Below are 25958 nucleotides of genomic sequence, written 5' to 3' on the forward strand. Positions count from 1 at the left end.
ACATGACTTACAGTACAGTACAGAGTTTGGTTATAGTGTCCACATGACTTACAGTACAGTACAGGGTTTGGTTATAGTGTCCACATGACTTACAGTACAGTACAGAGTTTGGTTATAGAGCCCACATGACTTACAGTACAGTACAGGGTTTGGTTATAGTGCCCACATGACTTACAGTACAGTACAGTACAGTACAGTACAGGGTTTGGTTATAGTGTCCACATGACTTACAGTACAGTACAGGGTTTGGTTATAGTGTCCACATGACTTACAGTACAGTACAGTACAGGGTTTGGTTATAGTGTCCACATGACTTACAGTACAGTACAGGGTTTGGTTATAGTGTCCACATGACTTACAGTACAGTACAGTACAGGGTTTGGTTATAGTGCCCACATGACTTACAGTACAGTACAGGGTTTGGTTATAGTGCCCACATGACTTACAGTACAGTACAGAGTTTGGTTATAGTGTCCACATGACTTACAGTACAGTACAGTACAGGGTTTGGTTATAGTGTCCACATGACTTACAGTACAGTACAGGGTTTGGTTATAGTGTCCACATGACTTACAGTACAGTACAGGGTTTGGTTTTAGAGCCCACATGACTTACAGTACAGTACAGAGTTTGGTTATAGTGTCCACATGACTTACAGTACAGTACAGTACAGGGTTTGGTTATAGTGTCCACATGACTTACAGTACAGTACAGTACAGGGTTTGGTTATAGTGTCCACATGACTTACAGTACAGTACAGTACAGGGTTTGGTTATAGTGTCCACATGACTTACAGTACAGTACAGTACAGGGTTTGGTTTTAGAGCCCACATGACTTACAGTACAGTACAGAGTTTGGTTATAAAGCCCACATGACTTACAGTACAGTACAGTACAGGGTTTGGTTATAGTGTCCACATGACTTACAGTACAGTACAGCACAGGGTTTGGTTATAGTGTCCACATGACTTACAGTACAGTACAGTACAGGGTTTGGTTATAGCGCCCACATGACTTACAGTACAGGGTTTGGTTATAGAGCCCACATGACTTACAGTACAGTACAGGGTTTGGTTATAGAGCCCACATGACTTACAGTACAGTACAGAGTTTGGTTATAGTGTCCACATGACTTACAGTACAGTACAGGGTTTGGTTATAGTGCCCACATGACTTACAGTACAGTACAGAGTTTGGTTATAGTGTCCACATGACTTACAGTACAGTACAGGGTTTGGTTATAGTGTCCACATGACTTACAGTACAGTACAGAGTTTGGTTATAGAGCCCACATGACTTACAGTACAGTACAGGGTTTGGTTATAGTGCCCACATGACTTACAGTACAGTACAGTACAGTACAGTACAGGGTTTGGTTATAGTGTCCACATGACTTACAGTACAGTACAGGGTTTGGTTATAGTGTCCACATGACTTACAGTACAGTACAGTACAGGGTTTGGTTATAGTGTCCACATGACTTACAGTACAGTACAGGGTTTGGTTATAGTGTCCACATGACTTACAGTACAGTACAGTACAGGGTTTGGTTATAGTGCCCACATGACTTACAGTACAGTACAGGGTTTGGTTATAGTGCCCACATGACTTACAGTACAGTACAGAGTTTGGTTATAGTGTCCACATGACTTACAGTACAGTACAGTACAGGGTTTGGTTATAGTGTCCACATGACTTACAGTACAGTACAGGGTTTGGTTATAGTGTCCACATGACTTACAGTACAGTACAGGGTTTGGTTTTAGAGCCCACATGACTTACAGTACAGTACAGAGTTTGGTTATAGTGTCCACATGACTTACAGTACAGTACAGTACAGGGTTTGGTTATAGTGTCCACATGACTTACAGTACAGTACAGTACAGGGTTTGGTTATAGTGTCCACATGACTTACAGTACAGTACAGCACAGGGTTTGGTTATAGTGTCCACATGACTTACAGTACAGTACAGTACAGGGTTTGGTTATAGTGTCCACATGACTTACAGTACAGTACAGTACAGTACAGTACAGGGTTTGGTTATAGTGTCCACATGACTTACAGTACAGTACAGGGTTTGGTTATAGTGTCCACATGACTTACAGTACAGTGCAGTACAGGGTTTGGTTATAGTGTCCACATGACTTACAGTACAGTACAGGGTTTGGTTTTAGAGCCCACATGACTTACAGTACAGTACAGAGTTTGGTTATAGTGTCCACATGACTTACAGTACAGTACAGTACAGGGTTTGGTTATAGTGTCCACATGACTTACAGTACAGTACAGTACAGGGTTTGGTTATAGTGTCCACATGACTTACAGTACAGTACAGCACAGGGTTTGGTTATAGTGTCCACATGACTTACAGTACAGTACAGTACAGGGTTTGGTTATAGTGTCCACATGACTTACAGTACAGTACAGTACAGAGTTTGGTTATAGCGCCCACATGACTTACAGTACATTACAGGTTTTGGTTATAGTGTCCACATGACTTACAGTACAGTACAGGGTTTGGTTATAGTGCCCACATGACTTACAGTACAGTACAGTACAGGGTTTGGTTATAGTGCCCACGTTTCTTACAGTACAGTACAGGGTTTGGTTATAGTGCCCACATGACTTACAGTACAGTACAGTACAGGGTTTGGTTATAGTGTCCACATGACTTACAGTACAGTACAGGGTTTGGTTATAGTGCCCACATGACTTACAGTACAGTGCAGTACAGGATTTGGTTATAGTGTCCACATGACTTACAGTACAGTACAGTACAGGGTTTGGTTATAGTGTCCACATGACTTACAGTACAGTACAGTACAGGGTTTGGTTATAGCGCCCACATGACTTACAGTACAGGGTTTGGTTATAGTGTCCACATGACTTACAGTACAGTACAGGGTTTGGTTATAGTGCCCACATGACTTACAGTACAGTACAGAGTTTGGTTATAGTGTCCACATGACTTACAGTACAGTACAGGGTTTGGTTATAGTGTCCACATGACTTACAGTACAGTACAGGGTTTGGTTATAGTGTCCACATGACTTACAGTACAGTACAGGGTTTGGTTATAGTGTCCACATGACTTACAGTACAGTACAGTACAGGGTTTGGTTATAGTGTCCACATGACTTACAGTACAGTACAGGGTTTGGTTATAGTGTCCACATGACTTACAGTACAGTACAGTACAGGGTTTGGTTATAGTGTCCACATGACTTACAGTACAGTACAGGGTTTGGTTATAGTGTCCACATGACTTACAGTACAGTACAGTACAGGGTTTGGTTATAGTGCCCACATGACTTACAGTACAGTACAGGGTTTGGTTATAGTGCCCACATGACTTACAGTACAGTACAGAGTTTGGTTATAGTGTCCACATGACTTACAGTACAGTACAGTACAGGGTTTGGTTATAGTGTCCACATGACTTACAGTACAGTACAGGGTTTGGTTATAGTGTCCACATGACTTACAGTACAGGGTTTGGTTTTAGAGCCCACATGACTTACAGTACAGTACAGAGTTTGGTTATAGTGTCCACATGACTTACAGTACAGTACAGTACAGGGTTTGGTTATAGTGTCCACATGACTTACAGTACAGTACAGTACAGGGGTTGGTTATAGTGTCCACATGACTTACAGTACAGTACAGCACAGGGTTTGGTTATAGTGTCCACATGACTTACAGTACAGTACAGTACAGGGTTTGGTTATAGTGTCCACATGACTTACAGTACAGTACAGGGTTTGGTTATAGTGTCCACATGACTTACAGTACAGTGCAGTACAGGGTTTGGTTATAGTGTCCACATGACTTACAGTACAGTACAGGGTTTGGTTTTAGAGCCCACATGACTTACAGTACAGTACAGAGTTTGGTTATAGTGTCCACATGACTTACAGTACAGTACAGTACAGGGTTTGGTTATAGTGTCCACATGACTTACAGTACAGTACAGTACAGGGTTTGGTTATAGTGTCCACATGACTTACAGTACAGTACAGCACAGGGTTTGGTTATAGTGTCCACATGACTTACAGTACAGTACAGTACAGGGTTTGGTTATAGTGTCCACATGACTTACAGTACAGTACAGTACAGAGTTTGGTTATAGCGCCCACATGACTTACAGTACATTACAGGTTTTGGTTATAGTGTCCACATGACTTACAGTACAGTACAGGGTTTGGTTATAGTGCCCACATGACTTACAGTACAGTACAGTACAGGGTTTGGTTATAGTGCCCACGTTTCTTACAGTACAGTACAGGGTTTGGTTATAGTGCCCACATGACTTACAGTACAGTACAGTACAGGGTTTGGTTATAGTGTCCACATGACTTACAGTACAGTACAGGGTTTGGTTATAGTGCCCACATGACTTACAGTACAGTGCAGTACAGGATTTGGTTATAGTGTCCACATGACTTACAGTACAGTACAGTACAGGGTTTGGTTATAGTGTCCACATGACTTACAGTACAGTACAGTACAGGGTTTGGTTATAGCGCCCACATGACTTACAGTACAGGGTTTGGTTATAGTGTCCACATGACTTACAGTACAGTACAGGGTTTGGTTATAGTGCCCACATGACTTACAGTACAGTACAGAGTTTGGTTATAGTGTCCACATGACTTACAGTACAGTACAGGGTTTGGTTATAGTGTCCACATGACTTACAGTACAGTACAGGGTTTGGTTATAGTGTCCACATGACTTACAGTACAGTACAGGGTTTGGTTATAGTGCCCACATGACTTACAGTACTGTACAGGGTTTGGTTATAGTGTCCACATGACTTACAGTACAGTACAGTACAGGGTTTGGTTATAGTGTCCACATGACTTACAGTACAGTACAGGGTTTGGTTATAGTGCCCACATGACTTACAGTACAGTACAGTACAGTACAGGGTTTGGTTTTAGAGCCCACATGACTTACAGTACAGTACAGTACAGAGTTTGGTTATAGAGCCCACATGACTTACAGTACAGTACAGTACAGAGTTTGGTTATAGCGCCCACATGACTTACAGTACAGTACAGTACAGGGTTTGGTTTTAGAGCCCACATGACTTACAGTACAGTACAGTACAGAGTTTGGTTATAGAGCCCACATGACTTACAGTACAGTACAGTACAGAGTTTGGTTATAGTGTCCACATGACTTACAGTACAGTACAGGGTTTGGTTATAGTGTCCACATGACTTACAGTACAGTACAGGGTTTGGTTATAGTGTCCACATTACTTACAGTACAGTACAGGGTTTGGTTATAGTGTCCACATTACTTACAGTACAGTACAGGGTTTGGTTATAGTGTCCACATGACTTACAGTACAGTACAGTACAGGGTTTGGTTTTAGAGCCCACATGACTTACAGTACAGTACAGGGTTTGGTTATAGTGTCCACATTACTTACAGTACAGTACAGGGTTTGGTTATAGTGTCCACATGACTTACAGTACAGTACAGTACAGGGTTTGGTTTTAGAGCCCACATGACTTACAGTACATTACAGTACAGAGTTTGGTTATAGTGTCCACATGACTTACAGTACAGTACAGGGTTTGGTTATAGTGTCCACATGACTTACAGTACATTACAGTACAGAGTTTGGTTATAGAGCCCACATGACTTACAGTACAGGGTTTGGTTATAGTGTCCACATGACTTACAGTACAGTACAGGGTTTGGTTTTAGAGCCCACATGACTTACAGTACATCACAGTACAGAGTTTGGTTATAGAGCCCACATGACTTACAGTACAGTACAGTACAGAGTTTGGTTATAGTGTCCACATGACTTACAGTACAGTACAGGGTTTGGTTATAGTGTCCACATGACTTACAGTACAGTACAGGGTTTGGTTATAGTGTCCACATGACTTACAGTACAGTACAGGGTTTGGTTATAGTGTCCACATTACTTACAGTACAGTACAGGGTTTGGTTATAGTGTCCACATGACTTACAGTACAGTACAGTACAGGGTTTGGTTATAGTGTCCACATTACTTACAGTACAGTACAGGGTTTGGTTTTAGAGCCCACATGACTTACAGTACAGTACAGTACAGGGTTTGGTTATAGTGCCCACATGACTTACAGTACAGTACAGTACAGTACAGGATTTGGTTATAGAGCCCACATGACTTACAGTACAGTACAATACAGGGTTTGGTTGTAGTGTCCACATGACTTACAGTACAGTACAGTACAGGGTTTGGTTTTAGATCCCACATTACTTACAGTACAGTACAGGGTTTGGTTATAGTGCCCACATGACTTACAGTACAGTACAGTACAGTACAGTACAGGGTTTGGTTATAGAGCCCACATGACTTACAGTACAGTACAATACAGGGTTTGGTTGTATTGTCCACATGACTTACAGTACAGTACAGTACAGGGTTTGGTTTTAGAGCCCACATGACTTACAGTACAGGGTTTGGTTTTAGAGCCCACATGACTTACAGTACAGTACAGTACAGTACAGGGTTTGGTTATAGTGCCCACATGACTTACAGTACAGTACAGTACAGTACAGGATTTGGTTATAGAGCCCACATGACTTACAGTACAGTACAATACAGGGTTTGGTTATAGATCCCACATGACTTACAGTACAGTACAGGGTTTGGTTTTAGAACCCCTATGACTTACAGTACAGTACAGTACAGTACAGTACAGGGTTTGGTTATAGAGCCCACATGACTTACAGTACAGTACAATACAGGGTTTGGTTGTAGTGTCCACATGACTTACAGTACAGTACAGTACAGGGTTTGGTTTTAGATCCCACATGACTTACAGTACAGTACAGTACAGTACAGTACAGGGTTTGGTTATAGTGTCCACATGACTTACAGTACAGTACAGGGTTTGGTTTTAGAACCCCTATGACTTACAGTACAGTACAGGGTTTGGTTATAGTGTCCACATGACTTACAGTACAGTACAGGGTTTGGTTATAGTGTCCACATGACTTACAGTACAGTACAGGATTTGGTTTTAGAGCCCACATGACTTACAGTACAGTACAGAGTTTGGTTATAAAGCCCACATGACTTACAGTACAGTACAGCACAGGGTTTGGTTATAGTGTCCACATGACTTACAGTACAGTACAGTACAGGGTTTGGTTATAGTGTCCACATGACTTACAGTACAGTACAGTACAGGGTTTGGTTATAGCGCCCACATGACTTACAGTACAGTACAGTACAGGGTTTGGTTTTAGAGCCCACATGACTTACAGTACAGTACAGTACAGAGTTTGGTTATAGAGTCCACATGACTTACAGTACAGTACAGAGTTTGGTTATAGAGCCCACATGACTTACAGTACAGTACAGAGTTTGGTTATAGAGTCCACATGACTTACAGTACAGTACATTGTGATCGTATCATACCGCATGAATAGAATGTTAGAGATTTAGAATAAAGGGTCTGCCTATGGTGCTGTCCAAATCCACTTCAAAGCTGAAGTCCTGAAATCCTTTTACCTCACCCTTGTCATATATTTAGCTGCCTTGGGTTGGTCATACATTAAGCTACCTTGGCTTTGTCATACATTAAGCTACATTGGGTTTGTCATACATTTAGCTGCCTTGGGTTTGTCATACATTAAGCTACCTTGGGTTTGTCATACATTTAGCTGCCTTGGGTTTGTCATACATTAAGTTACCTTGGGTTTTCATACATTGAGCTACCTTGGGTTTGTCATACATTGAGCTACCTTGGGTTTGTCATACATTGAGCTACCTTGAGTTTGTCATACATTAAGCTACATTGGGTTTGTCATACATTAAGCTACCTTGGGTTTGTCATACATTTATCTACCTTGGGTTTGTCATACATTAAGCTACCTTGGGTTTGTCATACATCAAGCTAACTTGGGATTGTCATACATCAAGCTACCTTGGCTTTGTCATACATTAAGCTACCTTGGGTTTTACATTTTGACAATGGTTCTGTCTGGCTGACTGCAGAGATTATTTCCGGGCCCAGCATGCTTTTACTGTGTGCTGTAACACACATGTGATATCAGAGGCATATCAGACCTATGCCAGCCAAGCAATTTTTTAATTGCCTCCTGAACCCTATAGGCTAAATAAATGTTAAACAAGCTGATATAATACTAACTGCCCTTTGGGTCTAGTGTGTCTCAGTGGTGATTGGAGGGGTCTGGCTGGAGGAAGGAGGAAGTGGAGGTGACAGACAGCCATGATGAAGGATGTGGTTGTCTGGAGAAGAGGCTCTGGGGAGGTTATGTGCTGCTGGAGCAGTTTTTATGGTGCTAGTCATTTATGACTGTGTCTGTGGCCTCATCTGAGATTGGACCGAGGGAGAGACACAATGTAGTGTGTCTACTGGATTAAGTCAAATGCTTGTGTTCCCAGTCTCTCTATCATATTGTTGTTTTTCTGGGCGGTTATTAGGGGAAGGAGGGACCCTGAGATTAGGGACCTCTCGGGGTGTTTAAATTTAGTTAAAAAATAAAATCAGCCATACAGGTTCAGATTTCTGTGGCGTCATGTCAGTGGTAAAATGTAATACGTGGTGGTTTAAGATTCTCACACTGCTATTCTCTGGTTACAGGATGGATCACTCCACTTGGTACTGTCAAGGTCATCTGGAGGGATTCTCTAACTGACACTATCCATGGCAGTTGATTTCATGCGCTCTGTCAGTTTCTTGACTGTCTGAAAAACACCACGTAGAAAAGGTGAGCCTCTGGTCTGCTTCCTTCACTTCACAGGTCAGTCTTAAATTACATTGGTGAGCAGTGATTGAGATGCTCTCAGCACAGATCTATAAAAGGGAAGTGTAGAACAATGAGAACCAGACATCACACTATGAGAAAAATGGGCAGGAAATGAATGAAAGGAAGGACAGTAGAACCATTTTAAACGTATAATGGGTTGGATCTCAGTTACAGGACGATGCACACAACTGGTATCAGTCACATAAAACCAGTATAAAGTCTAGCCTATATACAGGGTTTTCTATTTGAAAAACTTCCCTGTTGGACAGAATGGAGTGTTTGACAAAGTATTATTGTTACATTTCGTTTGAAGCACCATCAATATCAAATTTTAAAGCAGTGCCTGTTTGAATTAAGGGTACCGGTACTTGTCTGTGTCATCAGGGGCTCTAAACTGGGGCAACGATATAGAAAAGGCTGCATGGTGTGTGTGTGTGTGTGTGTGTCTTATATGTGCGAGGTACACTATGTGTGTGTGTGTGTGTGTGTGTGTATTTGGGGTGGGTAAAGCTTACTGTATGCTTCCCAGTCTAAACAGTTTGTGCATATATATTATGAAGAAAAAACTGGATGTTTTTGTTCGTTTTGGTCTTCAGCGGGTTTTGTTTTTCAGCTGTTCGTGCACACAATATTTTTTTGTGAGGCAAGTCGAAGTTCAGTACCGAAGTCTACTCTCCTTCGTCGGTCAACAACTGTACTACTCATAGTCAGTGGCATAGCACAGTTTCGCCAGGCAAGTTTATTTGTTTTTCTGCAAAACATTTTTTGCCATGGGACAGAGAGAGACATTTTCATTTTTATAGCTAATCTCACACCTTTTACCATGAGGCTGAGAGAAAATGCTGCTATTTTATAGCTCAGGGACAATCTAAACGTTTTCCCCACAAATATTTGTCTTAATATTAACAGAATTTGAAATATATATTTTGATAGACTAAATTACCAGCTATTCCACCATGTAAAGGAACAAAATCCTCATTTGTTGAATTGTTTTCATGAAATGCAACAAACTAGAGAGACAGTATGTCAACTCTGTCAGACACCATAAAAGGCATTTCATGTTTACAATTATTGTCCAACAATTGTTTAATGGACTTGATTGTTTCATTATTTTTTTGTAAGATTTCATTTAGTTTTTTAGACAATAGACAATAGACATACACAAAGACAACAGACAATTTAACATTTCACAGACATGGATAAACTAAACTTGACACGATGTTGGCTGGGACTTAATGCCCAACCTTCAACATAATGAAAAAATATGAATAAAGACAAAAACACCAACTCAGACGTACATGAATTTCAACACAAATTAGTGAAATCATACTTGCTCAAACCTACATGTCCCCACAGTATCCATACCCATTCTGTTTGTTCTCACATTTTTTCAAATGTTACATCCTTTGGACATTTCTAGGGCTTGTAGTACTTTATGCCATATGGCTTCAAATTGTTCTGTTTTTTTTCTATCTGTAGACAGCATTTTTTTCAACATTTAAATGATTATGCATTTGATTCATTCACCGTCTTGACGATGGAGCATCATTTGATTTCCAGTTCTTCAGTAGAATAATGGTCCAAGAAAATAATGGTCCAACCCATCGGGTATCTCACTGCATCCTCATGTCTTGAAATATGCAGATAGATGAATTAAAAGAACATTTACATGGTAAACTTCTGATAGTCAGCTTTTCTAACTCCAGCCATAGCGTTTCGACTTTATACCACTCCCAGAAGGCATGAATTATTGAGTCATTGTTTGTTTTACACTCAAGGCCTTTGTGCTGTAGAATTTGTGTATACTGCACTCTTAGAAAAAAAACTGTTATTTGGGGTTACTGTATATAGAACCTTTACCAAAAAAGGTTCTATATACAGTAAATACCCAGTGAAGGTAAAGAGCCTTGAGGGTTCTAGCCCTACCCCAGAGTGTAATGGAGGATTTTAGAAATCACCAGCTAACAAAGCTAACTCAGTCACCTCGAAATCTCAAATGACAGCTAACGTTCCCTTTTAGTTTGTTTTAGCCATTTTCCATTGACATTTTTATCTATATTAACGATGCTGCTGCATCATTTTGCCCGGTCAGAAAAATGGTTAGCTGACGTCCACACCGTTAGCTCTATAGGCAAGGGGAAGATCACATTTATATTTTGCAACATTGTTGCCAAGGTCTGAGTGGCCAACAGCAAGGTCCATACAAACCTGTGTTGTTGCAAACTAAATGCTAGCTAGAAGCAAGAGGAAATGCTGTGTTTAATAAAATCATACCATCTTAGATAAAAATGGGGTTCAATATAGAACATTTTGGTCAATTCAAAATTGAACTGCGATTCAAAAACCAACTTTCAATCCATTCCAGTATGACTAATCAAGAGGATGGTGTTTGAACCAACTTGCAAGTAGCACTATCAGAGGCAGAGGAACTCTCTTTTGGCTTCTGCTGACAACAACTGCATGTTAGTTGTTGTTCTGCATCATAATAATTATGTGTCTGCATAGCATTTTGTCTTCACTGCTATAACATGTGTAATTATTATTATCACACATGGTGATAAGAAGATGGAATGTAACGTGAATTTTAATGATTGTGCTTTTCTTATAACTAATTTCTGTGTTCTATTTATGTGTTGTTTTATAAGCAAATTTCTGTGATCATGCAAGTGGCTGACTGTACAAATCCTCACTTATCAGTAGCTGCAATTTGGCAGTACTCCCAGACGTTGTTTTGACAACGAACAAATTATATCTCAGTTTCAAGGTCTTAGCTTAGAGAGGAGAAGCCTCGTGAGGTGTTGGTTGGTCACATGTAATGAAACAGTATTGGTCGGTCACATGAATGAAACAAAACGGTAATGATTATTTAATTATGCTAAATCATGCAAATATAACGTGTCTGTGTATTGTCTGTGTATAGCCGTCCCTGTGTAAGAATTTTTCCACAACACTCTTTTTCAGCTTCTTCTCTGAAACATGTCAAGCAGGTAGCCCAGCAGCTAAAGAGTTTGACCTGTGGCAGGGGTTGGGCCTGTGGCAGGGGTTGGGCCTGTGGCAGGGGTTGGGCCTGTGGCAAGGGTTGGGCCTGTGGCAGGGGTTGGGCCTGTGGCAGGGGTTGGGCCTGTGGCAAGGGTTGGGCCTGTGGCAGGGGTTGGGCCTGTGGCAGGGGTTGGGCCTGTGGCAGGGGTTGGGCCTGTGGCCTAAAGGTGGCCGGTTCAGAATCCTGGGCAGGGTTCTGGCAAAAAATGGGCGGAATTGACCTGACACCTTTAGGGCTGCTGGGTTCACATCCTTGAGCAAGGCCCTTAACCCACAGCATGCTCTCCATCCAAGGCTGCTGCTTAAACCTGTGCTTGTATCAACTGTATGTGTGAGGTCTGCTCTTTGGGGTGGTTGAGAACAGAGCAGAAGACACATTTTTGTGGTTCACTGTAACTAATGGATATTCTGTTGTATTGTAAAGAAGTCAGCCAGAGTTGATATGGGTCATCATTCAAGGAAAGAGATGCCTCCCCGGCCACCAGTGCATCTTTCCAAACTATGTTTACATGTAATTAAAATAAATTCTCAAAACTATGCTGGAATTTGTTTGTCTATTTTTTTATTGTTTATTAAATCATATTCTTAGCTCAAAATATTACTATTTTATAGTAGTAGCCACAATTAATACATGGCACTATGCATCCCCCCCTTTTTGTTCACAATGACTGCCTACACCAGCCCAACCCAGACGATGCTGGGCCAATTGTGCACCACCCTATGGGACTCCCAATCATGACCAGTTGCAACACAGCCTGTATTCGAACCAGGGTGTCTGTAGGGACGCCTCTAGAAACAGAGAAGCAGTGCCTTAGACCAGTGCCAAAGAACCCTGTAAAATGGTTCTATATACAGTTGAGGTCGGAAGTTTACATACACCTTAGCCAAATACATTTAAACTCAGTTTTTCACAATTCCTGACATTTAATCCTAGTACAAATTCCCTGTCTTAGGTTAGTTAGGATCACCACTTTATTTTAAGAATGTGAAATGTCAGAATAATAGTAGAGATAATGATTTATTTCAGCTTTTATTTCTTTCATTACATTCCCAGTGGGTCAGAAGTTTACATACACCCAATTAGTATTTGGTAGCATTGCCTTTAAATTGTTTAACTTGGGTCAAATGTTTCGGGTAGCCTTCCACAAGCTTCCCACAATAAGTTGGGTGAATTTTGACCCATTCCTCCTAACAGAGCTGGTGTAACTGAGTCAGGTTTGTAGGCCTCCTTGCTCACGCCTTTTCAGTTCTGCCCACAACATTTTCTATTGAGGTCAGGGCTTTGTGATGGATACTCCAATACCTTGACTTTTTTGTCCTTAAGCCATTTTCCCACAACTTTACAAGTATGCTTGGGGTCATTGTCAATTTGGAAGACCTATTGCGACCAAGATTTAACTTCCTGACTGATGTCTTGAGATATTACTTCAATATGCCCACATACTTTTCCTTCCACATAAGCCATCGATTTTGTGAAGCGCACCAGTCCCTCCTGCAGCAAAGCACCTCATGATGCTGCCACCCCCGTGCTTTACTGTAGGGATGGTTTTCTTCTACTTCTAAGCCTCCCCTTTTCCCTCCAAACATAATGATGGTCATTATGGCCAAACAGTTCTATTTTTGTTTAATCAGACCAGAGGACATTTCTCCAAAAAGTATGAGCTTTGTCCCCATGTGCAGTTGCAAACCGTAGTCTGGCTTTTTTATGGCGGTTTTGGAGCAGTGGCTTCTTCCTTGTTGAGCGGCATTTCAGGTTATGTTCATATAGGACTCGTTTTACTGTGGATATAGATACTTTTGTACCTGTTTCCTCCGGCATCTCCACATGGTCCTTTGCTGTTGTTCTGGGATTAATTTGCACTTTTCGCACCAAAGTACATTCATCTCTAGGAGACAGAACGCATCTCCTTCCTGAGCAGTTTGATGGCTGCGTGGTCCCATGGTGTTTATACTTGCATACTATTGTTTGTACAGATGAACGTGGTACCTTCAGGTGTTTGGAAATTGCTCCCAAGGATCAACCAGACTTCTGGAAGTCTAAAAAATATATATATATATTTTGAGTTTCCCATGATGTCAAGCAAAGAGGCCCTGAGTTTAAAGGTAGGTCTTGCAATTCATCCCCATGTAAACCTCCAATTGACTCAAATTATGTCAATTAGCTTATCAGAAGCTTCTAAAGCCATGACATAATTTTCTGTAATTTTCCAAGCTGTTTAAAGGCACAGTCAACTTAGTGTATGTAAACTTCTGACTCACTGGAATTGTGATACAGTGAATTATAAGTGAAATAATCTGTATGTAAACAATTGTTGGAAAAATTACTTGTTTCATACACAAAGTAAATGTCCTAACCGACTTGCCAAAACTATAGTTTGTTGACAATACATTTGTGGAGTGGTTGAAAAACAAGTTTAAATGACTCCAACCTAAGTGTATGTAAACTTCCGACTTCAACTGTATAAGTGATTGTCAGTTGAATATGCGTTCTGCAAGGTTTTGTATATCTTACCATTTTTAAGTTATATGTATTTGAAAATGTCTATGTTGGTCAGTCCAAAATTGTATTTTAATTCTGTCATGGAAATAATTGTATTTCCTATTACCAAGTCATTTTCAGTTACTACGCCTTTAGTTTACCATGTGGGCCAATTATCTGTGAATTCTGGAAGATTATCCAAGGATTGTTCCATAGGGGTGTTTTGAGGGAGTGATATTGGTTCTTGTAGAATTTTCATTTCAGTTTCATTTTCTTCCATATTGTTATAATGTTCTTAACTGTGAAGTTAATGTTCTTAGCTTTATCCTTTTAAAATAGACACAAAAATATTCTGGGGATGAGTATGTGCATCTTCAATATGTACCCATTGTTCCTCTTTAGTGCATTTAACTATCTGTCTGTAGTAAAAGCCTTGGGTGGCAAGTTGATCCAATTCCAAGTCTGGAAGGTTTAAACCTCAGACTTAGAGACATGTAGAACTTTCATTTTTATTCTATGAGTTTATTTGTCCATATAGAGTCTGTTATGGCCGAGTATACTTTTTTAAAGAATGTCTTCGGTGGGATAAGTGCTATTATTGAAATAATATTTAAAAACTTTGGGAGCCATTTTATTCTAAAGATGTTTATTCTACCTGTAAGATTTATGGGAAGATTGTTCCATTTAATTAGATCAGCTTTCATGTTGTTAAGTAATGGGATAAAGTTATCGTAATTTATTTGTTGTTTGTTGTCACTTAAGTATTTCTATTTTTGTGGTCCGTTGATTGCTGTAGATCATGAGTTATTGTTTTATCATTTTCCTATTGCCATTATTCATTTTTTTTTCTTCCAAATACCTTTTAAATCTCAGTTGAAAGTATTCTGAAAATATTTTCAATATTAGTCAGGTATATCAGGGGATCGTCGGCTAATTAAGTTCAGTTTATATTCATGTTTACCAATACATATTTAATTCTAATATTAGATTATGTAAATATGTAATACAAATCTCCAAACGTATTTTAGTTAGGTTTTTGCAGCACTATTAAATGCTCCAGGGCTAATTTAGTTAGCATTTGTTATAAAAAAAAAAAATATCAAACATAAAACATACATTATCCTTTAGGTCTTGCACAGCAAATACTTCAGTTGTTTAAACATATGTTGCAGAACAGTGATTAAATTGTTTTCTTCGAATATTGATAAAGAATCCATCATAAGGGGCTAGCCATCAGTCACAGAGTTGACAAGCCACTGATGGAGTTGACAATAGATACTCAAAACAGACATATTTCTGCCTCTAAAATTAAAATAAAATAGAAACATTTGTAAAATATGGACAATTATTCATTTCATTCACCAATAAAAACATAACCGTTCTATCAGACTTTTTAGCACTCTGATGGAGTTCAGTTGACATTAGACAAAGATCTGACGGAATTTATGTTTTACGGAGTTGACAAAAATGTGATTTTCTTCTTCATTCAAGTGGTACTACTAACAGTAGAAATTGTGTTTATCCTCAGTTGCTTTATGACTCTAAAACCTAATTTAATGGTATCAAAATTCTTATCCTATCTTAATATATCAGGGAGATGTAGTCGACAGTTTATGGTTGTGACCATGGTGATTCCAATATTGTTTGTTTGAATCTCTCAGTGTGGCAGGTAGCCTAGTGGTTAAAGGGTTGGGCCAGTAACCGAAAGGTTGCTAGATTGAATCCCCGAGCTGACAATGTAAATATGTGTTGTTCTGCCCCTGAGCAAACAATTAACCCAGCTGTTCCTAGGCTGTCATTGTAAATAAGATTTTGTTCTTATTTGATTTGCATAGTAAAAAACAAAGTAGAGAACTTTACAGACCACGAGGGGTCTTGTTGCACTACACTACATGATAGGGGTCCAGATCTCCAGACACATATTTTTGGAATCACAGTTTTGAGAAGAATATTCTTTAAAGTCACAGAGGACAATTGCAAGAAATGACATAATATAATTTTTCAGTTAATATCCAATGTTGGCTGTTTTTAAGAGTTTTTGGAGAGTTTGAAATTGGAATCCTTTGCTCCGGACAAGGGAATTTCCAGGCACAGAGCCGACATTGAAATGAATAATATTGAAAGTGTACTTAATAAAATTCCCCTCAATGTAAAGTTTAAGCTCAAATAATGCAACAAAATCTTCTTCAACTATAAAAATAAAGTTTCTCTGCGGGACAAGGATTGTCCCAACTTTTAACGAATACCTGAGTTAATTTCCTGCATGAGGCTGAGAGAAAATGTTGCAGTTTTAAAGCTAATTTCCTGTAATTCTAAACATGTTTTTCATGACTTATAACATGTTCATATGCTATCTATGGGGCCCGAGCTCCGGGTGACCCCAAGTCACACCCTACGGGGGCTGTGGAGGTGTGTGCTACGCCAGTGCTCCTAGTACGAGTGAGAACATGAAGTGTTTGTTGTCATTCAACGAGAGACGACTAGATTTCACGCAAATAGTTTCACTCGAGAAATACTGCACCAATAATCTAAGCTAGATGAAAAATTGCACAACTAAGACTTCCTCTGCAAAAAGGTCAAAATGTATGACCGATTTCTTGATTTATTTGACTATTTTGTGTTTCTGTCTGTGTTGTTGCTAGGTTGGCCAAGCGGGACAAACAGCAGTAAAATTAACACTTTTTTTCACGTTTTTCAACGAACGTCTTTAGGGTGTACGAGAGCACAGACGGTCGCTTTGCCTAGCAGAGTTCTGAGGACACCTTAACTGTATGATGAAGCCCGATAACACTGTGTCCTCTCCCCCTGGTCAGGCCACAGTAGAGTCCAGCATGCCCCAGGGCCTGACTTTCAGAGCTTGTGTGTGTCTTAGTAGTACACGTATATAACGCTCTCTCCTCTCTCTCTCCAGTAGAGTATCATGCCTCGGAGTCCTACATCCAGTGAAGAGGAGATGGCCCAGAGTTTCTCTGACGGCTCTGGAGGTTTTGAGACAGACAGCTCAAAGGAGGAGCCTGGCCATGGAGGACCTGGAGGGGAAAGGGCTAGCAGGAGGACAGACAGGAGGGCAGAGAGGGACAGGGCTGCCCGTAGGGAGTCACTGGAATTCTGTGTGGTCATCCCTGACCTGCAGCAGTCTGTGAGTACACACTTATCTCGTTGTACACTGTATTCTTATCATACTGCAGGAGTAAGCTACACTGTAAAATATAATTTTATTGTTTCAACTAATTATTATTAAATAATTGGTTCCATAGCCTTTTGTTTTGTTTACTCAACTTTTCGATCCGAATGTTACCTGAACCAAAAAAATATAGTTGGCCCAAACTTAGATAAAATTAGATAATTAGATTAAATTAGATTAGATAAAATATAGTTGGCCCAAACTTAGATAAAATTGGGAAAACTTAGGCAAAAATTCTGTCAATTTTAAATGATGTGTTTGCTTAACTCATATGTTTATTCAACCATAATTATTATTTGGTCATCTTACCTAAACAAAAGCTGTGGAACTAGTTATGCTAGTTATGTTAGTTATTATTACACACACAGTTTTTGACATACAATGTTTCCAAAAGACGTATTTAACACACGTTGAGCATTTACACAGTAATTAATTTTCACCGTGTCCTCACAACCTCCTGGTCTCATGGCATTCCGATGTTCCTGCTATGCCACTATGTCTGTCTTATCAGTTCATCTTACTATTCTCTCATAATTGATATGTTTCACTTGTTTCAGAAAAAACAAATTCTGTATAGTTGTCTGTTGGTGGGGCATATAACTCTGTTTTAATGTTACTCCTTGATCACTATGATAAAAAAAAACATTGTTTTGTTGAGTGTATTTTTAAAACAATGTTTTATATTGTAGTAATCAAGGAGTAACATTACAACAGAGTTATTATTGAGTGTATTTTTAACAGAGCTGAGATTTACTTTGAAGTCCAAAGTGTAGAAATACAGGTGAAATCATTCATTGACACAGACATGGTGGTGTAGCAGGAAGATTGGAATGCTGTGAACCAAGAAACAGTTCAAATCCCAGGTGAGGACATATGAATTACTGTATAAATGAGCATGTGCAATGTGTGTCAAATATGTATGCTGAAAACATTGTATGTAAAAAGCACTCTTAACTAGTTCAATAACCTTTTTTAGGTGGATTAATTTATGAGACAATTTGAGCAAAAACATCATTTTAACTTGACTGAATTTTTGCCTATGTTGAGGCTGTGGAACCAGTTACTTAATAATAATTAGTTGAAACAACTCAAAGTTTATAAAAACCTTTTTTACAGTGCATCTAAATCCACCTTAAAGCCAAACCCTAACTACCTTTCTCTTTTCAACTGTGTGGTCATCCCTGAACCTTTTTTAAAAGATATTAGTCATTTAGCAGAAGCTCTTATCTAGAACGACATACACTCAGTGCATTCAGCTAAAATAGCTGCTATCTGCAGAATCAGTGCTAGTGAGAGTAGATGAAAAGACAAGTACAATAGTCTGAGCTACAACATAGTTTACCCACTGCTTTGCTCTAGGCTCCAAAAACAGTAGTTCTACTGCACTGAAAATAATTGGGGTGCTGCGCGCTGGTTGGAGTTATGACATAGTTGTTACTGCAGTTTGTCACTGCATGTTGCTTATGTGAAAGACTGTAAAGCAAAAAGCTGTAAAAAAAAAAAAATAGATCATAGCAATTGTGGAATATGTGGGATGTTTGCCCCAGCCTAGCAGCATTAAAGTCAATGTGAAAGAGTGAGCTACAATAGCTATGTTGTATGAGCTAAATGTCACACTGTTCTCAGCCAAGCAGTTTGACAGACGTGAATGAGGGAGAAAAAAACAGCTATTGGAAATCGGTGGCGAGGTTGTTCTGCCACAGAAATACATACTTTCTAGTTGAGAAGTGGTGCTGTTTTCAAATGCCTTATCACAAAAGAACATGCACCCTCAAATAAACCAATAACAAAAATGATTTTCTGGATAACAGGCGTAAGGCTCTGCTATAATCCTTACTAATTGATTGAACTAATTCCAGTTATTGTTTTTTCCACCACCAATACTGTGTAGCGGGCACCTCTGCCAAACAGCTTTATGAATATGAAATGTCCTGCTTCTGTAGAGGAAAGGCATAGCTAATTACTGAAACAGAATATTGCTAGGAGACATTTCCATGCTGTTTTATGCTGTGATTCCTGATCTTTTCTACTGTAAATAAAAGCCTATTTATTCACAGACACTGGTAGCTTGGCAAGGAGACGTGAGCTATTGTTTCTCCATCTGTTAGCACCTGCTGCCAGAATGTTAAATCTGCATGTGTGTTTTGTGTTTGTTTGTTTTGGAGCAGAAATTAATGTTTAAACCCAAAGCTAAATGTGTCGTCTAATGTTTTGGAGCAGAAATGTTTGTTTTAAACCCAACACTAAATGTGTCGTCTAATGTTTTGGAGCAGAAATGTTTGTTTTAAACCCAACACTAAATGTGTCGTCTAATGTTTTGGAGCAGAAATGTTTGTTTTAAACCCAACACTAAATGTGTTGTCTACTGTTTTGGGGCAGAAGTGTATGTTTAAACTCCAGGTTTGATATGTTTGTGTAATCTCTGAATGTTATGTATTTGTGTTGCAACAGAAATGTACGAGGTTTAAAACTGACACCACTGTGTGCAGAGATGGGCAGTATTTATGTTACATGTATTTGAAATACATATTTGAATTACTTCTGAGTATTTTGTCATTTGAATTACACTGGGTTGAACTATATACCAATGTATTTTGTATTTTCAAAATACTGTCATTTGTGTTTTCAAAATACTTTTCCATTCAATGTTTTATAGCAGTTCAGATGTTGTGCCCCTCTTTCACCCTGCATTGGTATCAGAAGTCTGATAGCACTATGGCATGATAGAGCGTCTGCTAAATGAACAAAATATAAATAAATATGTAAAAATGTTGATAAATAATGTACTTGATACGGTTGTGATACGAATGCACTAATTGTAAGTCGCTCTGGATAAGAATGTCTGCTAAATTAGTCAAATGTAAGTGTAAAAACTAACAATTGCAAAGCATGCTGAGTATTATTCTAATGAGCTCTGCCCTGAAACAAGGCCAATAATAATACCCATTGTGCTTTGCAGTTCATTTTGGTTTGTTAATTTTCACATATACATTTACATTTGAATAATTTAGCAGACACTCTTATCCAGACTGAAGTATATCAACTAAAGTAGATAAACAACAACATATTACAGTCATTTTTGTAACCGGTACTGGGAACATTGTTGCTATTCAGGCTGTCTACTTGCAAATATCATTTAACATTTTAATACAAAATGCATGTATTTTAATTAAATACTTTATTATTTTGATACATTCATCTTCATGGTATTTTGTATGTGTATTTTGTCATTTTTGGCTATCCCTGATTGTGTTTGTGTTTTGTCATTTTTGGCTATCCCTGACTGTGTGTGTGTTTTGTCATTTTTGGCTGTGTGTGTGTTTTGGAGCAGAAGTGTATGAGGTTTAAGCCCGAGGCCACGGTGTGGGTTGCTAAGCAGCAGATCCTGTGTACACTGACCCAGACTTTGAGGGACGTGCTGAACTACGGCCTCTTCCAGCCTGCTGTGGAGGGCCGAGAGTCCGGCTTCCTGGATGAGGAGTGTGCCCTTAAAGACTACCCTACTCCCACCAACACGAAGGGGGTCCCCACTCTGGAGGTACAGGAACCATTCAGTTCTCCATCCACCAGGTCCAGCACTAACCCTAGCCTTAGTCCTAACCCTAGACCTAACCCACCATACCCTAACCCTAACCCTCAGACTATCCCACCCACCACCAGCAAAGTGTTCCTTGGTGGTGCAGTAACAGTTCTGCTCCATAAGTCTGTATGCTCAAATCACTGATTTCTCCACAAAACACAGATCCAAGAGTGGATCTTCGTCACGTCTCAGAGAGGCATTCTTGGCTCAAAGTGTTATACTAGCCTATAAAGTATGTGGTGGAGCAATGGTTTGTGCATCGCATGCCCTACTTCATTTCTTCAGTACTGCTCCATGACGCAGGTCCAGTCCTCCTGTATTGTCAAACATATGTTACTGATTGTTCCAGAACATACCTTATTAGGCCAGCACGACGTTGCTGTGGATTGTGTGTGCAGCCCCTGTCTACTTCATTTCTTAAGCTCTGTTCAATCCCTGGGGTCCAGTCCTAACACAGCACTGGACATGCTGTTGTAGTCCACCCAGGGGTGCTGTATACCACCCAGGGCTGCTGTATAACACCCTGGGCTTTTTGATCCTTCGATGTCGGCTCTTCCTATCATTGTGAAGCAGAATTCACCAAGCGTTGGATTGTTCACCGACTAATAGGGAACGTGAGCTGGGTTTAGACCGTTGTGAGAAAGGTTAGTTTTACCCTACTGATGATGTGTTGTTGCAATAGTAATCCTAGTAATAGTAATCCTAGTATTGATAGTAATGTGACCTAAAATAAAAATTCTTAGCTTCACTGTCCAAATACATATTTAAAGGGATTACTATAGATAAATAAACAGAAAATGTATTGAACAAAAACTCCCTTGTCAATCCTGTTGGCCAACCAGTGGGTGTGTTTTCTGGGGTTGAATTACATTTATTGTTGCTGTAGCCCACCCAGGGGTGCTGTATACCACCCTGGGCTGTTGTATACCACCCTGGGCTGTTGTATACCACCCTGGGCTGTTGTAGCCCACCCCATCCTACAGAAGCACTTCTCCTGTTTGATCATTATCAAAGAATTTCATCTGGAAGAATTCAGCCACTTAATGAATGATCAAGGGACTGCATCACTATAATAAGTCTTTGTTTTCCAAACAGCTCAGCTGAATTGTGATGAGGCAGCATAGCTGGAAACTCCCTCTTGGCTCTCCCTGGCTCTGTTCTTTGTTCTATATCTCCTCAGTCAGGGGGGTCCCCTGGTATCGCTAGTACTTGACTGAAGTTTTAATTACTGGCTGCCTGGGTGATCTTCTCTGGTAGTGGTACACCTTACTTAGTATTAAAAAATAGATCATCATTAGCAGTGCTGCCAGATGGGTATGATAGTGACTGGTTGTTTAATCAGGATCATTGGGAGATGACTAGAAGTGCCGTGTCGTTGACTATCATTAAATGTGAAGACTGTATATTATCAAATCAATTCTCTATGTGTAATTTAATTACGCGATTAAACTAATCATGTAACTTTAATTAACTAGGAAGTCGGGGCACCACGGGAACATGTTGTTTATAGAGTTTCAATTTCCCGAATATAACTCAAAACAGTCGCTTATTAATGAATTTGACCTCATCAGTCTCATTACTGAATGTCGCAAACCCTTGGATATCTACACGAACCCTAGCATAGAATCATGAATCAGCGATATGCAAATCGGCTTATTTATTTATTTACTAACTTAATCAATCACAAAATTACATAAACACACACAAATAGTTCATACATTGGCTACTACATGATACAAAGAAAAATTCCCTAGCGGACGAAACCGATATGATGGCTTGGTAGACAAAGGAAAGGGGTGGGGACCAAGAGCGGGAAACTCACAGAGGATTACTACACTCATAGAAATTGCTAATGCTTTGAACATGAACAACCGCTCATTCGAAAAGAAATTGCAATTAACATATTTACGAGTGTCTGCCTTTGTTGTCCCTTTCAGCGATTGCCGGTCTGTCTGCTGGATGGAAATGTTCTTAGATCGGATGCGTTTACAAGACTAAAGTATTTAAACAGCTGTAGTCTGAATAATTGTTCTTTAGTTTGTAGATGTCTTTGCCATTTCAACGTGGGAATGATCTCCACGTTCTCTCTGGTCTTGTCCTTTGGTAGAGTTGTACGTACATTCCACACTATTTAGATTTAAACCTCCTAATTGAGAAGTGTACACAACCAAATACACAGTAATGTGTGTTTCCTGTCCTTCATGACATCACCAAATGAAACACACTCGACATGACTGTCCCTTAAGTGTCCACGGACCATTCCCACGTTCTCAAAAATATAAATGTTGTTTAAGTCTCCCATTTTGGGGATTAGGAGTTTTGGCAAGGAGAATGCCTTTGTTCTCCATAGGCTCTCTCCCGCCATACTGAGAGTTTCTACCAGGAATTTATGACCGTTGTAAAACCTGATGTGGGAGAGAAAGTGAGAGAGGGGGGAGCCACGATATACACCCAAAAGGGCTACGTCGTGACAGAAGTCATGACAAGTCTTACACTACATCATAATGTATTATCATTTTTGGGCTTTAAGTAAAGTGTTGAAGTAACTTTTCTTCTTCCATTTGCAGTTCCGTTACAAGAGCCGGGTCTATCAACAGCCCAATGTGAATGAGAAGCAGATCGCCAAAATCCACACGCAGGTGAGAAAAATAAATGAAGTCCTTTATATTTATTTTTCGCTTCTTTCAGGTTGTACAATAGATTCATTATATTCATTTAAATGAATGTGAATATCAACGGCTGGTGTAAGTTCTTGTATTGGAACGGGTGAAAAGTATACCTTGGACAGTTATACCCTGTATCCGCCATTTCTGTAACCATGTTGAAAAGGTCAATGTGAAAAGGAAATGTCAAGGCCAGTAGAGTTATTGCAGTCGTGTGGAAAAATATATTATTAAGGGAACTTGTCTTTGATATATTCATTATATTATGAGTGAAAGAACATTTCAAGTCTTCTCCCTGTAATGCTGATAGAATTAATGCCCTATTAATCTACAAGCTGAATATAAAGTGTGAATTATTGAAGTGTAGAATTTCCATGGGCTCACTATTCAGCAGGTACGTATTTAACATGATTCAGTATTTGATTGAGCCAGACAGACAGCTGAGTCCAGGACAATTCCCATCAATGTCCTCCTTCTGGATCAAACAGGAATGCCATACTAAATCATTTACCCATCGAAATCCCTTCACTCTGTTTTACCTGGTCTTTCAAGTTCACTGTGTGTGTGTGTGTGTGTGTGTGTGTGTGTGTGTGTGTGTGTGTGTGTGTGTGTGTGTGTGTGTGTGTGTGTGTGTGTGTGTGTGTGTGTGTGTGTGTGTGTGTGTGTGTGTGTGTGTGTGTGTGTGTGTGTGTGTGCAGGAGAGAGAGCGAGGGAGAGAGAAGTACCACTTATTCTGTTATTCAACCAGCTTATTTTGGAGGAACAATGATGAAATGATGAAATTACAAATTATGCATGCAAGCCTGTGTGTGTGGTGTGTGTGTGTTGGAGTTCAAAGTGTAACTGCTTATAAGGTATGTGCACTGGCTGGCGTAAGTCCCCCTGCAGTGTGTCTGTCCTGCCTGAAGGCTGCAGACAAGCCTCTCTCCCCCACTGCCTGCCGCTGTTCAGCTCAGCTCAGCTCTGGGACCTGCTCTCTTAACTATTTATAAGTGGCCTCGAAAGCAGCATGTGTCCCTGGATCAGTCCTTGGGAAAGCACCATGAGAGGAACAGCAGTGGAGAGACCTGAGGAACCATCATGTGACACTCATACTGTACTAACCTCATATCAAATCAATGTTTTTTGTCCATCCGCCCGAATACAACTGCTGTAGACTTTACCATGAAATACTTGCATACGAGCCCTTAACCAACAATGCAGAGTTAAAACATATAAATAACATAGTAACAGAAGAGGAATAAAATCAAATACACAAGAATGGAGCTATATACAGGGAGTACCAGTACCAGATCAATGTAGAGCTATATACAGGGAGTACCAGATCAATGTGGAGCTATATACAGGGACTACCAGATCAATGTGGAGCTATATACAGGGAGTACCAGTACCAGATCAATGTGGAGCTATATACAGGGAGTACCAGTACCAGATCAATGTGGAGCTATATACAGGGAGTACCAGATCAAAGTGGAGCTATATACAGGGAGTACCAGATCAATGTGGAGCTATATACAGGGAGTACCAGATCAATGTGAAGCTAAATACAGGGAGTACCAGATCAATGTAGAGCTATATACAGGGAGTACCAGATCAATGTAGAGCTATATACAGGGAGTACCAGTACCAGATCAACGTGGAGCTATATACAGGGAGTACCAGATCAATGTGGAGCTATATACAGGGAGTACCAGATCAATGTAGAGCTATATACAGGGAGTACCAGATCAATGTGGAGCTATATACAGGGAGTACCAGATAAAGGTGGAGCTACAGTGCCTTGCGAAAGTATTCGGCCCCCTTGAACTTTGCGACCTTTTGCCACATTTCAGGCTTCAAACATAAAGATATAAAACTGTATTTTTTTGTGAAGAATCAACAACAAGTGGGACACAATCATGAAGTGGAACGACATTTATTGGATATTTCAAACTTTTTTAACAAATCAAAAACTGAAAAATTGGGCGTGCAAAATTATTCAGCCCCTTTACTTTCAGTGCAGCAAACTCTCTCGAGAAGTTCAGTGAGGATCTCTGAATGATCCAATGTTGAACCTAAATGACTAATGATGATAAATACAATCCACCTGTGTGTAATCAAGTCTCCGTATAAATGCACCTGCACTGTGATAGTCTCAGAGGTCCGTTAAAAGCGCAGAGAGCATCATGAAGAACAAGGAACACACCAGGCAGGTCCGAGATACTGTTGTGAAGAAGTTTAAAGCC

General features: G+C 39.8%; 1 protein-coding gene across 1 annotated transcript in view; it reads left to right on the top strand.

Annotated features, from left to right (window-relative positions):
- Positions 1-17222: 17222 nt before the first annotated feature.
- The window catches only part of LOC110502389 (SH3 and multiple ankyrin repeat domains protein 2), a 154226-nt gene continuing 145490 nt past the window's right edge, over positions 17223-25958 (top strand). The window contains exons 1-3 of the mRNA XM_036959148.2: positions 17223-17445; positions 20822-21028; positions 23638-23709. Coding sequence (XP_036815043.2) covers positions 17227-17445; positions 20822-21028; positions 23638-23709 — 498 coding nt within the window. The 5' untranslated portion in view covers positions 17223-17226. The remainder of the gene's footprint in view (positions 17446-20821; positions 21029-23637; positions 23710-25958) is intronic.

Source organism: Oncorhynchus mykiss, chromosome 2 (genome assembly GCF_057628025.1).
Source record: "Oncorhynchus mykiss isolate SJ-2025 chromosome 2, ASM5762802v1, whole genome shotgun sequence".
Taxonomy (NCBI): domain Eukaryota; kingdom Metazoa; phylum Chordata; class Actinopteri; order Salmoniformes; family Salmonidae; genus Oncorhynchus; species Oncorhynchus mykiss.